The following is a 15,069-nucleotide window of genomic DNA, read 5'->3' on the forward strand; positions in this document are numbered from 1 at the left end:
CAGGCCAGAGATTGCTATCCACAGAAAGGCCTACTTGCAAAGCTGGTCCTCAGTTTGTGTCTGGGAACATGGATTTCAGAAGGGTGCTCACCATTCTCTAACTCATAAAAGGGGCTCACGGTGCCTAAATACTTTGCGCAAACAGTGTGGTTTACGCTGAGTGCCAGCTTTCCTTCTGGGAGTCTGGAATTTCGGTACCTGCCAAGCAGAAGGTGCCTACTGGAGAATGCTTCTTTAACTCTTATGACTCGCACATTATAACTAGCCACATTACCTGGTAACTGTTTTGCTGCTTTCCCACTGTACTTAACTTCATAAATAGTTTCAAAGATTGAAATAAGTTCTTTGACAGCTTCTTCTACATGCTTACTTTTGTGGTTTAGGACCTCTGCCCATTCTTTTGTGTATGTCTATTAAACAAAGAAATGACTATTAATTTCCAGATACTTAAAACTACCATGAAATGTATTAATATGACTTCAACTTACCAAACTAGAATTAATGCCACTTGAAAACTCCTAGAGAGAGTTGCCAATAGCATAATGATTCAGACCCAAAATGTCAACACTAAAAGCAGCTTGAGGTAGCCTCTAAGTCTCAGGCAAAGAAAAGGAGAAGAAAGAAGAAAAATTCAATCTTTGACCTTTATCTGACTCAATCACATGTAGCTATCTATATCCACATTCACAAGGGTAAAAAGAAAGAAGCCTGAAAGAGTAGAGATGATGATGTCAAAAGTTGAAAATGAGAAATAGTTTTAAAAAAGGACAATCCAAAGTGTTGTTCTGAGATTCAAAAGAGATAAGGTTTTAAAAAGTAAGCATAGTGTTGTATGCCAGGTATCAATTGAAGAGGGATATGTGTACGAACTCATTTAATTAAGCAACAACCTCTTGGGATAGGTACATTATTGTCCCCATTTCACAGATGAGAAAATTGAGTCTCAGAAAGAATTAAAAATTTGCCAAGGTCACATGGTAGTGGTAAGAATAGGGGTTTGACACCAAGTTTCTGTGATTCTAAAAGCCTTTGCTTTGCCTTTCTGAGCTTTTCTAATAGTCAGCAAAAGCTTTAGTCAAGAAATAGTCACATTCAGAAAAGAAAACTGGCTTATAAAATTGAATAGGCCTTTTGACATACAATGTTCATGCATTTTAGGAAAGACAAAAGTAAATGGTAGCAGCCAACTTGGGCCTTCAAAAACAGTTCTGCAAAGGAACTTAAGTCTATCTATGCAAACGTCTCCCCAGACAAGTCTTGGGAGGTCCCATTTTCTCCACATACTGCCCTCATGTGTTCCTTTCTTGACTACTAGATTGAGAGAGAGACATAATCTGCCCCCTCATTTACACCACCTCATCTGTGTCTGAACCCATCTTCATCTTTTCTAGTCTCAAAGGAAACAGTGTTCCTTCTCTGACCTGAAGACAGTCTCTGATCCTCCCCACCCCCACCAACTTTTCTAACCTTGCCCCATCATTCATTCATTCTATCCTTTCTAATTTTTCAACACAGTGTTAAATGTTGGGAATGACAATGGTGGCTGAGAGATACTTCAGTCTAGCAGGGAAAACAAGTGTTAGGCAAGTGGACACTTCCAGGTGACCTGGGAAAACTGGACACATGTGTTTACATACACACCCACCTCTACCTACTTTGAAATCCCCTAAGAAAGGAAATAGACCGCTAGTTAAACATGACAGATTAAACATATACATTTACCTCCGTACTCCCCTGACATCTCTGGAAACCAAGACAAAATAACATAAAGTGATTTTTTTTATGTTAAAATGACATACCCACAAGAATAAATGGGAGGATGCCACACAAATTCTTATACATGTTTCCAATACTATATAATAATAAAGTTACTGGTATTCGACCATTGGTGCTAAGAAAACTGAGTATCAACTTACAAAAGAAAGAAATTGGATCCTTTCATTACACCACACCCAAAAATTAACTTAAAATGAATCATAAATCTATATGTAACAGTGAAAACTATAAAGTTCTTTAAAGAAAACACAGGCAACAGGCAAATCTTCATGATCTTGCATTAGGCAAAGTTTTCTTAGATATGACACCAGTGCAGAGCAACAAAAGAAAAAACAGATAACTTGAACATCATCAAAATTTAAAACATATGGGCTTCAAAGGAGATCATCAAGAAAGTGAAAAGACAACTCACAGAAGGGGAGAAAAGGTTTGCAATCTGATAAGGAACCAGTATCTAGAATACAGAAAGAACTATTACAACTGAAAAATAAGAGGACAGATAACCCAATTTTAAAATGAACGTAGGATTTGAACAGACATTTCTAAAAGAAGAAAGGTATATAAAAAGTTTATAAGCACGTGAAAAAGTGCTCAATATCACTAGCCATTAGGGAAATACAGATTTAAGCCACAGCGAGATACCACTTCATACCTACCAGGAAGGCTATCATCAAGAAGACAAATAACAGGTGTTGGCAAGGATGTAGAGAATCTGGAACTCTCATATACTGCCGATGGGAATGTAAAATAATGCAGCCACTTTGGGAAAGTCAGACTTTTCTTCAAAAGGTTAAATATGAAGTTAACATATGACCCGGTAACTTCACTTAGTGAAGAACAGACTGCAAGGCCGAGGAGAAGGCCAGGGACAGACCGGAAGGCAGCCAAAGTATTAAAAAACCTGAAGACACAAGCCATCCTGAGCAAGATCTGGCAGAAACAGCAAAGAGCAGAATTAGACCCTCCAATTTCTTCAGATAATGAGATTGTTATAAAATATATTTTAAATATCTAAATGAAAAAATTGAATTAAAAAAAGAGAAAGGAACAAGATCATATAAAAGACCAGATATATTTGAAAAAAAAATAGAAAGTAACTTCAAGAAACAGATAAGTGCATTCAAGTAAATAGAAAATTCAAAGTAAGAAGGTAGAGAGTAGAAGTATGTCCAAATATATTGATAGAATAAATGTGAATGGGCTAAAATTACCAGTTCTTAAAAATCAGAGATTTTTCATAGTATATTAAAAACAAAATCCAGCTTGGTCTTTACAAGAGAAAATCTAAAATACGAGAACCCAGAAAAGTTGAAAATGACAGAATAGAAAACGATGTATCTGGAAAATAACAACCAAAAAAGGCTGGTGTAACTATATTAAGATCAAACAAAATAGACTTTAAGGATAAAAAGCTTAACACTAATAAAAAGGGGCAAATGGCCAGGAAGACATAATCATTTTAAAGTTGCATGCTCCGAGCACAGGATGTGGAAATTGGTCAGTTAGTGTTGTCTCCATTACAGCCAAGGTCCCAAGACTGAAAACAAATGATGTTAAGATCCTACATACTATGAAAAAAGTAGTTCTTAAAAGGTAGCAGGGGACCTTGAGGTTATAGAAGGGAAGTTTGATCATTGGTAGAGATTTGGTAGAAATAAGAGAAGGGAACTTCAAAAGAACTACTCAGAGACCTTGATCCACGACTTCTGGGGCTCGTGGATGGAGGGGCTGACCCAGGCCTAAGCAGTCCTGAAGCAAGAGGCTGGCTGGCTATTCTAACCCTAAAAGGCAAGGGAAGGTGTCCTGGGAAGAAGCAGCCACATTTCCATAGAAAGAGGAGCAAAAGTCCCTGTTTCCCATGGGCCAGATTAGATCCCCTGAGATGGAGCCATCCTTGATTGTCTTGAAAAGGACACTAGCAAGGTGACCCAAACCAGCAGGGTGGGTATGGCTGAAGCACAAAGCAGGTAAGTAAGAAAAAAAAAGAGTTCAGTTCAAGACATAAAGGGAGTGCTTTTGAGAGAGACTGTGCTATGTGCTGGGCCTCAAAAATGATTAAACAGGGTTCCTATCTTTGTATGTTTGAGCCAATGGAAGATAAATAGGTATTCAAATATGTTTAATGTAATATGATGCTGAGGAGGTTAGTTAGGTTTTATCCTGTATGGTGTGGGTGCCACTGCCCTTGAAGGATTTAGGCTGTGGAGAGGTTCACAATCAGATTTGGTGGCGATGTGGAGGGTGGATACGATGACGCCAAATACAGAGGCAGAGAAACAAGTCAGATCACAACATCGAATGCTGAACTCAAAATGAGCACTAAAAGCCTGACCTAAGAAAGGGTAGCAGGTATGGAAAAATTAGGTAATTCAAGCAGAATCTTAGTAAGAGGTAAAACCTGGCTAAGCCTTAAAAGACCGACTGGGTTTGGGGATGGGAGGGAAGAAAGGAGTCCAGATGATGTCCAGGTGACTTAAGGGGAAAGTCTGCAGTAGTTAAAACCATGAGTGTAGATACTGCCCTGGGAGCATACACAGAGGAAGAAGAGCAGTCAACACTGACAGGACCCCAGGGAACTCCAGCATGAGGTTGAGAACATTGTCAAAATAACGTCTAGGGTGTGACCATGGGCTTGAGCTGTTGATGCCTTGTAAGTCTTCAGAGCTGAACATGTCCCCAAAAAGAACAGAATGCCTAAATGCCACTGACACAGATTTCTACTTTTAGATTGCAAATTCACACTTCAGGTTTCTGAGCCAGGATTGCTATGAATAAAATATAATACATAAATTGAGCATACCTCATTGAGTGTCAACATATCTTCTACTTTGGTAGCACTGCTTTCGGGCAGGGAAATTAACACCGTTTTGGCTATCTCCTTTAGAACTGTATCAATATGCATTTCACACAAGTCACTGATCTACCAACAAAAAATAACATGTGGAAGAAAACTCTTCTTTCATCCAAAATGCACCAGAGTTATAAACTAATTTACAGAGCTATATCCAGAAACTTGCATCCTAGCCAGGCGTAATTTGGTGAGAATTTTGGGAGCACATCTGCAAAGGAAGCTTGATGTGACGCTGAAGTTTTATCGAGCAGCAATGTGTGCCACAGCCTCATATGCGTTATTTCCTTCAGTCTTCATTCCAGCCCATGACTCTACTATCCTAGTTTTACAGCTAGAGAAACCAAGGCTCAGAGATGTCAAGTAACCTGGGGAGGAACACACAGCTGGTGAAAGTCAAAGAATCCTACCTAGGTCTGTCTGACTCTCAGACATCTGGGTTTTGTCTGTTAGACCATGCTGCTACCACAGACAGACTAGCACATCTAAAAAGATATGCATGTCTCATGTAGCAAACATATCAGAAACCAACAGACAGTCTCCAATCGGATGACCGCCTCATCTAATTAACATTAGCTGCATTAAAATTTAAGTACTCCACTTTGCCATCCTCTGCAGCCTATAATTATCTCATTTCCTAAACTACACTGTGGAGTTGAACCATCATTTTCACATATTAAAGGCAAGGTAATTCAGGAACAAGAACAAAACAATCCTAAATCAAAAGGCCTCAAATCAGTTAAAGAAACATAGGGTTTTTTTTTAAACTTAATAGATGTCCTTTTAGTTAAAAGTCACATCTTTTAAAGAGCTGTCATAGGTAATCTAACTATTACTCACAGTCTGAGTATTAATATACATAGTTTAAAAAACATTCTCTCTCATACCTTCTTTAAGAGTTGACTGAACATATCCAAAACTGAGTCCACTTCTTGAAAAAAGCTTTCTAGTGTTAAAGACGACCATGTTAATATTGTGAGCCCTTGCCTCAATACAGATTCCACCTAGAAAAAGAAGAAACAGTTTCCATTATAAGAAAGGAGCATCTGTATTTATATTTTTTTTAAAAAAGGCTACCTTTTATTACCTGGAAATATTACAGGTTGTATTTCCCCTCCATTATACCTAGTAAAGGTGACTTTTTGTTTTTAATCATCTTTGGCTGTCCATGAAGCAATCATGGATTCTTTAAAAGTGCTCATTATTCCGATTTATTTGTTTTTCAAAAGCAACAACACTTACACAAGAAATCATTCTGTAGAAAACTAGAGCTATAAAGTTGAACCAGAAAGAGGGTCTGGACAAGAATACATGTTCTAAAATCCATAATTTATAGAACTGGAATCTAATTTTACACAACAGGGAAAGCAATGTAAACCCTCAGCATTACCAACCTTTTTCATTTTAGGAGTCATCAGATTGACAAACACAGAAGGCACTTCCTGACATAACTCATCATAATACTGCAGAAGCCCCTGTTAAAAGTCAAAATGGCATGTTTTACTTTAATTTATTTTAAAGCAACAGTCATATTTTGATTCATACCAGGAAGGTTTCATTATACCTGTTTCCTCATAGCCCTGCCAAGATGGAGGCTGCTTATTTATACTAATTTGCTGTTCTCTTTCCTCACCTGTAAATTACCTGAGTCTTCCCCCTTAAACGGCAAGTCTTTGGAGCATTCTAGATTTGCATTTTTCATAATCATTATTTAATTGTCTTTCTAGATTTATGCTATTTTAAATGGTTTGGACAATTATCTTTTTGTGATGTCTGTCATACTAAATGTTCCCCCTTTCTGTTCCTTGTCTGCTGACATATTACAGTACACTTATGGAAGCCACACTTGTTTTCCTGAATCAAAATAAATACAGACCCAATCAGAATTAATAAGTTTTATGTTTTCTTTTAGATATTTTTTAGAGATGAACCATAATGATCAATTTTTGACCATTTTGTAACTTACTGTGCTGTGTGATGGGAGACGTGGATTCAAGTTAATTCTTCCCAAAATTAATAATATTAAACTGTTTCAATGTCTACTTCATAGTTTCAGAGTTATTAATTCCTTCCCTTCTTTTCTGTTACTTGTAGTTGAACTTTTATATACACTTGACATTTGGCAAAGGACTGTGACCCTCATAATATTATTCGATACTAACTAAACTGTAAGATGCAGTGCATATCTTAATAGTGATACTAATCTCAATTTATAACAGTACTTTGACACACTATCCTCTGAAGTCACAACTGGCCAGTATGAAAGACTAGGGCTTCTGATGCTGAAGCAAAGTTTCCACAATGCCAATGCTCCTCTTAAGATTTTTTTGAATATATATAACAAAATTTTGGTAAGAGCTAAGATTACAAAACTAGAACAAAGCATATGCATAAATCTTTTTGATCTTGGCTTAGGCAACGGTATCTTAGATATGACACTAGAAACACAAGGGATAAAAGAAGAAGTAGATAAGACGGATTTCATTTAAATTAAAAATTGGCTGTACTTCAAAGGATACTATCAAGAAAATGAAAAGATGAAGTGAGTCAGAAATAACCATAGGATATCACTTACGTGTGGGATCTAAAAAAATGACACAAAGAAACTTATTTACAAAACAGAACAAGACTCACAACATAGAAAACAAACTTACAGTTACCAAAGGAGAAAGAGGGGAAGGAATAAATTAGGAGTTTGGGATTTACAGATATAACCTATATATAAAACAGGTAAACAAAAAGGTCCTACTGTATACTACAGGAAACTATATTAAATGTCTTGTAATAACCTATAATGAAAAAGAATAAATATAAATTTATAACTAAATCACTATGCCATACATCAGAAACTAACATATTGTAAATCAACAATAATTCAATAAAAAAGAAAACAAAAAGACATCCACATAACAGGAGGAGAAAATATTTGCAAATCATGTATCTGATTAGGGATTTGTATCCAGAATGTATGATTAATTCTTACAATTCAATTATAAAAAAGACAAATAACTCAATTTTTAAATGGGCGAAGGACTTGAATAGGCACTCCTCCAAAGATCTACAAATGGTAGATACGCACAAGAAAAGATCCTCATCATCAACAGCCATAAAGAAAATGCAAATCAAAACCACGGAAAAACCACTTCACATCCAAATGTTCAAATAAAAAAGGCAGATAGTATTAAGTGTTGGCAAGGATGTGGAGAAAGTGGAATCATCATTAACTGCTGGTGGGAATATAATATAAGGCAGCATTTTTGGAAAACAGAGTGTGTCAGTTATTCAAAGGTTATACATAGAGTTACCAAGTTACTAAAACCCAAAACAGTATGGCGTTCCCTCAAAAAACTAAAATAGAACTACCATATGATCCAACAATTCCACTTCTGGGTATTTATCCAGAGAATACAAAAACACTAATTTGAAGAGATATATGCACCCCTATGTTCACTGCAGCATTACTCACAATAGCCAAAACATGGAAACAACCCAAAGTGTCCATCAATGGATGGAGGGATAAAGAAGAGGTGCTGTATACACAATGGAATATTATTCGACCATAAGAAAGAAGGACATCCTGTCATTTGTGACAACATGGGTGGACCTTGAGGGCATTGTTAAGCAAAATAATTTCAGACAGAGAAAGACAAATATTATCACTTACATGCGGAATCCAAAAAAGCCAAACTCGTGAAAACAGAACATAGAAAAGTAGTTGTCAGGGGCTGTAAGCTAGGGAAAATAGATAAATGTTGGTAAAACTTTCAGCTATAAGATAAATAAGGTCTGAGGATCTAATGTATAACATGATGACTGTAGTGGATAACTCTGTATCATATAACTGAAATTTGCTAAGAAAGTAGAACTTAAATGTTTATATATATATATATATATATATATATATATACACACACATATGCATACACACACACACATATAGTGATGGATGTGTTTGTTAATTAACTAGATGGGAGGAATCCCGTCACAATATATATGTGTATCAAATCATCATGATGTAAACTTTAAATACTTTATAATCTTATTTGTCAATTATACCTCAATAAAGCTGAAAAATTAAAAGAATCAACATACTAATAAATTTCCCCCAATTTCATATCAGCACAACTGCAAAGATAACTTTTTCTTTAAAAAAATACAATAAAAAACCTCTTTCAAAACAACTAGAAAGTAGAATTTATCTTACCTGCAAACGCAATTTATCCCCTTTCAATTTGCTTTCCAATTTTAGCAGTCTCTTTGCCTCTTCTGGTACTTCCAGCTTCATTTTTAACATGCACTTAGTTTCCCGAACAATTTCTAAAATTTTGGGATCAAAATTAACCAGCAACTTCCCGGATTCTGGATGTCGCACAAACAGTGTGGCTTGCAAAGCTACAAATAAACAATTGCTGACATTACTTGTTGTAGACTTCTGCTTCCAGCCCTGTTTACATGCTTGTCTTCCCCACTGGACTACTGACTTCTTAAGAGCAGAATAACAGTTCTGGATATTCCAGGTGCTAGGACACAGTATCTGACACCTGGTCAGTGCTCAAAACTTAGATAAATGAATGATGAGTGTCTGCAAACCATAAAATCAGATCCCAAGAGATAAAAATACACCAGGAATTCCAGTTAGCCTTTGTGCTATGAATTGCAATACTTTCCTGAGCGGGTCTAAGAGAGCTACAATACGATGTTAGTTTATTTTTATGGATTGTGGTTTAACCTCTGGAAGAGAGAATTGGAAGATGTGCCCAATTACAAAATGCGACCTACCTCATAGATTTCAAACCCTTTTCCACACCTAACCCCAAACTGGCTTCTTTAAGAAGGTTTAGCTGCATTAAATCAATAACTAGGCTCACTATCGGTAAGAAACATTTACTAAACACCACTGAGCTGTGAACTCCTAGAATATAGAGGAAGATTTTTTTGCCCTACATTTGAGTTACTACAAGAACATCATTCATAAAAATAGGCACTTGCAGATATGCTTTATTAAGAATTGAAATATATAATAATCCCAAACATTTCATGTTGAATAGCCTTAGATCATGTTATCCTAACATGACGTACTTTTACAGGCATAAAAATAACACACTTATAAACTAGTTGTGCTAACTTGAGCTTCACCTTATATTAACAAACACTGTTAATATGAGAATTTTAGATTTATCTTCCAGGCTTCACCTTACTTCACAGAATATGGCTGCATCAAATTTCTAGTAAAACTAGTCTGTATATTCCTTTGAAGCTAGTTGACTTTTACTCAACATACAAAATTAGTCTTGATATGATCCTTAATAATGTTTCATGAGGATTTCAATTAAAAACTTTACTGAATTCATTTGAACTCTTTTAAAAATTTGGCTAGAAATCATTCATCCTCCCATATGAATTCCAAAATAAGCTCTGAATATTCATTTCATGTAATCTGTCTTCCTTAAGTCAGTACTGAGCTTTCTTGAAAGGACAAAGTGATCAGCAAGACCACTAAGAATACTGAAGCCAGGAAGTCGGCTCCAGGACTGAGTGAACATTTTGTTCTATGTGAATCATCATCAGTGAAACTTTATGGACCAATCAAAAGAGGCTGATACTAGGTCCCCAATTATTATTCCAAGTTAATATATATAGTTATATATATTATATATTTATAAATATGACGCATCAATATAACAACGACATGCCTTCCATAGCAATTCATTTCCACCAGCCTGCGTTCACATGAAAGGCAGGTTTGAATCCCAGCTCTACCACTTCCTACCTCTGTGATCTTGGGCAAGCCCGTGATCTTCTCAGTACCTCAGTTTCCTCATCTGTAAAATGAGGATAATAATTGTTCCTCGTAGGGTTGCCATGAGGATTAAAGGAAGTTGTAAATGCAAAGTGCTTAGACAAAGCCTGGCACATGGTAAGCACTATATAAATGTTAGCTATGACTGTTATTTAAAGGACACAAAGATGAAACAGACATAGAGAGTATTCCTGGAATGTGTAGGGGACATAAGACAGATCTATAAAGCAAGAAATGTCATGATAAGTATGTGGAGGACTCTGGAGGAGGAAGACATTATTATCTGCCCGGAAGAATAAGGAAGGGCTTTATGGATCAGGTGACTGTTGAACCTGCTATGGAACATGTGCAGATAAGAGGAAAAACCAACAGGACAGAAAAAAAAAAAAAACCAGAAAATTGCACAGTATTATAGAAGCAAAACAGTACATGCTTCATATTTCAGTGCTATAATTCTTTTTGCTTTTTTTCATAATGTCAGTTTTAACCTTTTCTTGATGCTTTTTTGAGAGTGTTGCTCAGTTAGCAGGCTTTCATTAGGATCCACAGGATCCTACCATGCACATTAACCGGAAACAGCTGGCCTGACAGAAATGTTGTATTAAAGGCTTAACTAAGTTGTCAGTTGGGAAGACATCTTGCAGGTTTGGAGCCCTCCTTCCAGGATGCAGTCAAGCAGTGAATCAATGACCTGTATATAGTACTGTCCCCAACAGCTAAAATATATGAGTCTGGAACCAAGAGGCAGAACTTGGAGTGGCCCCTCTCACCATCACTCCCAGTGACCCAACCTCCAAATTTGTGCTTCCTATGTCTGCAATTCTGTGCTCTGCTGATGTGGAAATCCTGGCATGGGAGGGAGAAATGTTTCTACCAGGGACACAGTGATGGTTCCAGCAAGGTTATGGATAAGAGATTCAGGTTAATACGGGACAAACCAGGAACCTGAACTGACCAACAATTCAGCCCACACAATAACAACACCCCAGATAATGTCAGCAAGGATGGGTGATGGCTTAAAATCATCCATCCCCTGCCTCACACTTAACTCTGCCCAACACCTCTGCACCCCTCAGAGGTACTCAGACACAGCCCCAGTACTCTTAATTTACTGGAGCTCAAAACTGAAATCAAATTTGGTTATAGGAAAAGAAAGGGGAGGAGGGGAGGAAGAGAAGAGGGAAAAAGGACAAGAAGAAGGGAGGAAGGAAGGAAGAAGGGAGCAAGAAGAAGGAAGAAAAAGCAGCACGCTGCAGTTCTTTTCCCCTGGCTGGGACTGAGATTTGAATCTATAACATGATAAAAAACTGAACATAAAAATCTTCCCAAATCTATGGAGAAATATCAGTAAAGAGTCTTGATATTTACTTTTACTGTTTTTCAGGGGAAAGTCATAATCTTAGCATATCAATTTTAAGGTCATGACAATTCCTGCTTATAAAATCAGAATATTATTAATTGTATAGAAACAACTGTATCATCCCAAATCTAAATTTCACCATCATTAAAGTCATATAAGAAAGATGTAAAAATGCTCCAGAACCAGGAACTCATTCAGAAGCACCTAACACCCCATCTGTAGCACCACCACGTAGTCCTGCACACACCGTACTGCAACTGCGAGATCTCTCTGACCCAGGCTGTGTGATAGACAACCTCGAATTCCACGAGGACGTAGGAAATTTTATTATACTGACGAATGACAGCTTTGCCTTCTGCACTTGACAAAATTTCCGAGTTTTTCTGTATTTTTAAAGGAAAAAGAAAGATTTATTTTTAAAAGTCTGCTGATTGTTTTCGTATGCAAATCAAGAGCTGTTTACATTTTAAATGACATCAAATAATGGTGCTAACCATCTAGATTTTGCCTCAGAGTAAATCAGGGGTGAGGAAGGCCAGACAAGCTAGAGAAGGAAGCAGGGAAAATTACCAGTAGAAAGGGGAAACTGGGGAAGGAAATAAAGGATTTAAAAAGAGCAGTCTCCATGCCTATAGCTGGCTCCAGGCACTGAGAGTCTCCACTTCCAATTTTATGTCCCCTTCCCACTTTTTTGGGCAAGATACAATGGACTAATATTCCTTGAACTATATGAATATTAGGGAAAATTCCTAAATTCCAGCACCAAAAAAATAAATAAATGTATATCCAAAAAAATCCAAATTTCTTTACATAAAAATGGAAATTTTTATGTTTTGACTTACATATATCAAAAATTGGGCAATCTCTTCTCTGTCACTACAAAGTCAGTAAACAACTGAGTCCCCATCCTGGCCTCTTGCCTAAGGCCAGCGTTTTAAATTTTTTTTTTTTAATACTGAGAATGGTAAAATAAATGATAGCAGTGAAACAGAAACAACAAACACTTAATATTTAATGATGCTTTAATAATAAAATTACTTGCAAGACTATTATTTTGTAGTTATTTTATTCTATATTTAGACATAAGCAAACCAATCCTGCTTTGCTATTCTGTCTCTGTAAGACATAAAGCACAGAAAGCAAAACAAAACAAAAACAAAAAGAAGACAAACTGGCAGTTTCAGAATGCCAGCAAGGCCTAAGACTATCATCCTGGTGTTTTTCAGAAAGCTAATAATCCACAGGACACAGAGGATGAATGTGCTGTGATACTGTGCTTGTGGTCCCAGTCCTTCACAGGAACGTACTCTGAGTGCATCTTCACCCTCACTAATATGTATCAGTGACCTATCTGTCCACACATGGAAGTAAGTTTCAGCACTAGGTCTGTCCTCTATTGTTTCCAAAATAATTATTTTTCAAAAGCCTTTATAAAATGTCTTGTATTACTAAAAGTCATAAAGTTGTAAGATTCACCCCCTTAGAGACTACCTTTAATTAAACAGGCTTATCTAACAAACATGAAAGAATTGGTTTAGTCTCCCTCAAGCATATTTGTAAACAATATTTTCTTTGCCCAGTGAAAGAATTAGCTCTCGCTACTCTACTGGACACAAATGTTGTAGGATAAAATTTATTTCTTGTGTTAAAACCCACCACAATCCACATAATGTAAATTTAACCATTGGCTTACAAAGAAATAGTTGATGGGCTCACTTATGCGGCGATACAGCTGCCTCACCCAAAGGATTTTTCCTGCTACAGGGGGCATGTTGCGAGCAAGAGGGGGGTCATCTTTCTGAGAATGATAAAGCTGTAATTAAAGGTCTGGCATTAATGTCTGAAATTCAATACAGTGGAAAAAGCCAAAAAAATAGTTATATTTGTATTGATGTTTTACTTTTATTCACATGTTTTATACAGAAGAGGTAGCAATAAAGATGTAAATGCACTCCAGAGATATCAACCTGAGGCTGAAAACTGTGATGTTTACGATGTATGACCCTTAATTCTCTCTTAACCCTTACTTCTAATTACGTGTATTTTTTTTCTGCCTTTTATCACCAATTTTAAGCATTTATTGAAAAGCGATTCAAAAGCGGGAGCACAGAGCTACATTCTATCTGTCATAATATTCTCTCCAGAGCCCATATTTTGATACACAAAAATATGAACTTAAACAGTCTTTCCCATAAACACATGAATGCTGTCATAAAAAAAAAGACAGTTCTTAAGAGCAAAAGGGTGTAAATCTGGTTGTTCAGGGACACAGACTGTCAGCACCTTCCCCAACGGTGAAAGGAGCATCAAAGATACTTAGCAGTGGAAGGATGGGTCTGGAAAGCCTGGCCCAAGATAATGACGGCAAATGCTGTCAGAATATTTTCTTTTTGTACTGAAGTACCATTCTAGTTATAACCATGATACCTGCCTTCTTAGTAGCTTCAAGTTCGGCCACATAATACTGAAGAATACGCTCAACTGTGTGGTTTATTTCTAACTGAAGACAGGGAATGTTCAGTTTCTGGAATCTAAAAGCAATTGAGGGTGAATAATTAAAAAAATAAATGAGAAACATATTTAAGAATTGCTACAGTCCTAAAAATCCATTCACTTATTTGACAAATATTCACACCAGGCCTCATGCATTGCCCTAGGACACAGTGATGAACAAGACAGATGTGGTTCCAGCCCTCTTGGAGCCAACAATTATCTTATGGAAAAGGGAGAGATGGGTGGAGAGTGACATAAATCATTATTTAAATTAAAAGGGCACCAGAGCTCACACAGGCACCTCTCGTCTGTGTGGCCTGCTGTTGTCTATGGCAGCGTAACTTAAAAAACTCTCTTTCTATTCTCAAAAAATAAAAAAAGGTGCCAGAAATGCATGCAACAGGGGAACCCAGCCAAGTTTGAGGAGTCAAGAAAGAATTCCCTGAGAAAGCGATGTCCAAACTGAGCTTAAAAAGATGAGTGGGGAGTTGGCTTAGCAAAGATGGAGGGGAGCACCCTGACTGCCCCTCTGCCAATATTAATGCTCATATCACTCCAAATACCCATAATGATAGTAATAATTTTGTCAGCCAAATACCACTTCCACTGAGAGACTAAGTGAAACACAGGAAGTACTAGAACCCTTAAGGTTCTGATTATAAAATGAGTTGACACCAGCATCCTACAGGTAAAACAAGACAGAGATGAGAAATTGTCAAGAAAATGATATGATATTCAGTCTGTACAGTACTGTCACTCATCAAAATCATTTTATGTCTGTTTTGACTCTTA

The 15,069-nt window shown here is 36.8% G+C and overlaps 1 protein-coding gene across 4 annotated transcripts in view; it reads right to left on the reverse strand.

The window, feature by feature from the left end:
* The window catches only part of DNAH8 (dynein axonemal heavy chain 8), a 218,669-nt gene that overhangs the window by 160,662 nt on the left and 42,938 nt on the right, over positions 1-15,069 (reverse strand). For all 4 annotated transcript variants that reach the window (XM_072945080.1, XM_072945081.1, XM_072945079.1 and 1 more), the window contains 8 exons: positions 14,216-14,315; positions 13,478-13,597; positions 12,032-12,167; positions 8,829-9,016; positions 6,019-6,099; positions 5,512-5,628; positions 4,577-4,696; positions 275-410 (listed from right to left, as the gene is read on the reverse strand). In XM_072945080.1, the coding sequence (XP_072801181.1) occupies positions 275-410; positions 4,577-4,696; positions 5,512-5,628; positions 6,019-6,099; positions 8,829-9,016; positions 12,032-12,167; positions 13,478-13,597; positions 14,216-14,315 (998 nt within the window). The remainder of the gene's footprint in view (positions 1-274; positions 411-4,576; positions 4,697-5,511; positions 5,629-6,018; positions 6,100-8,828; positions 9,017-12,031; positions 12,168-13,477; positions 13,598-14,215; positions 14,316-15,069) is intronic.

The sequence above is a fragment of the Vicugna pacos genome, chromosome 20 (assembly GCF_048564905.1).
Source record: "Vicugna pacos chromosome 20, VicPac4, whole genome shotgun sequence".
NCBI classification, from domain to species: Eukaryota; Metazoa; Chordata; class Mammalia; order Artiodactyla; family Camelidae; genus Vicugna; species Vicugna pacos.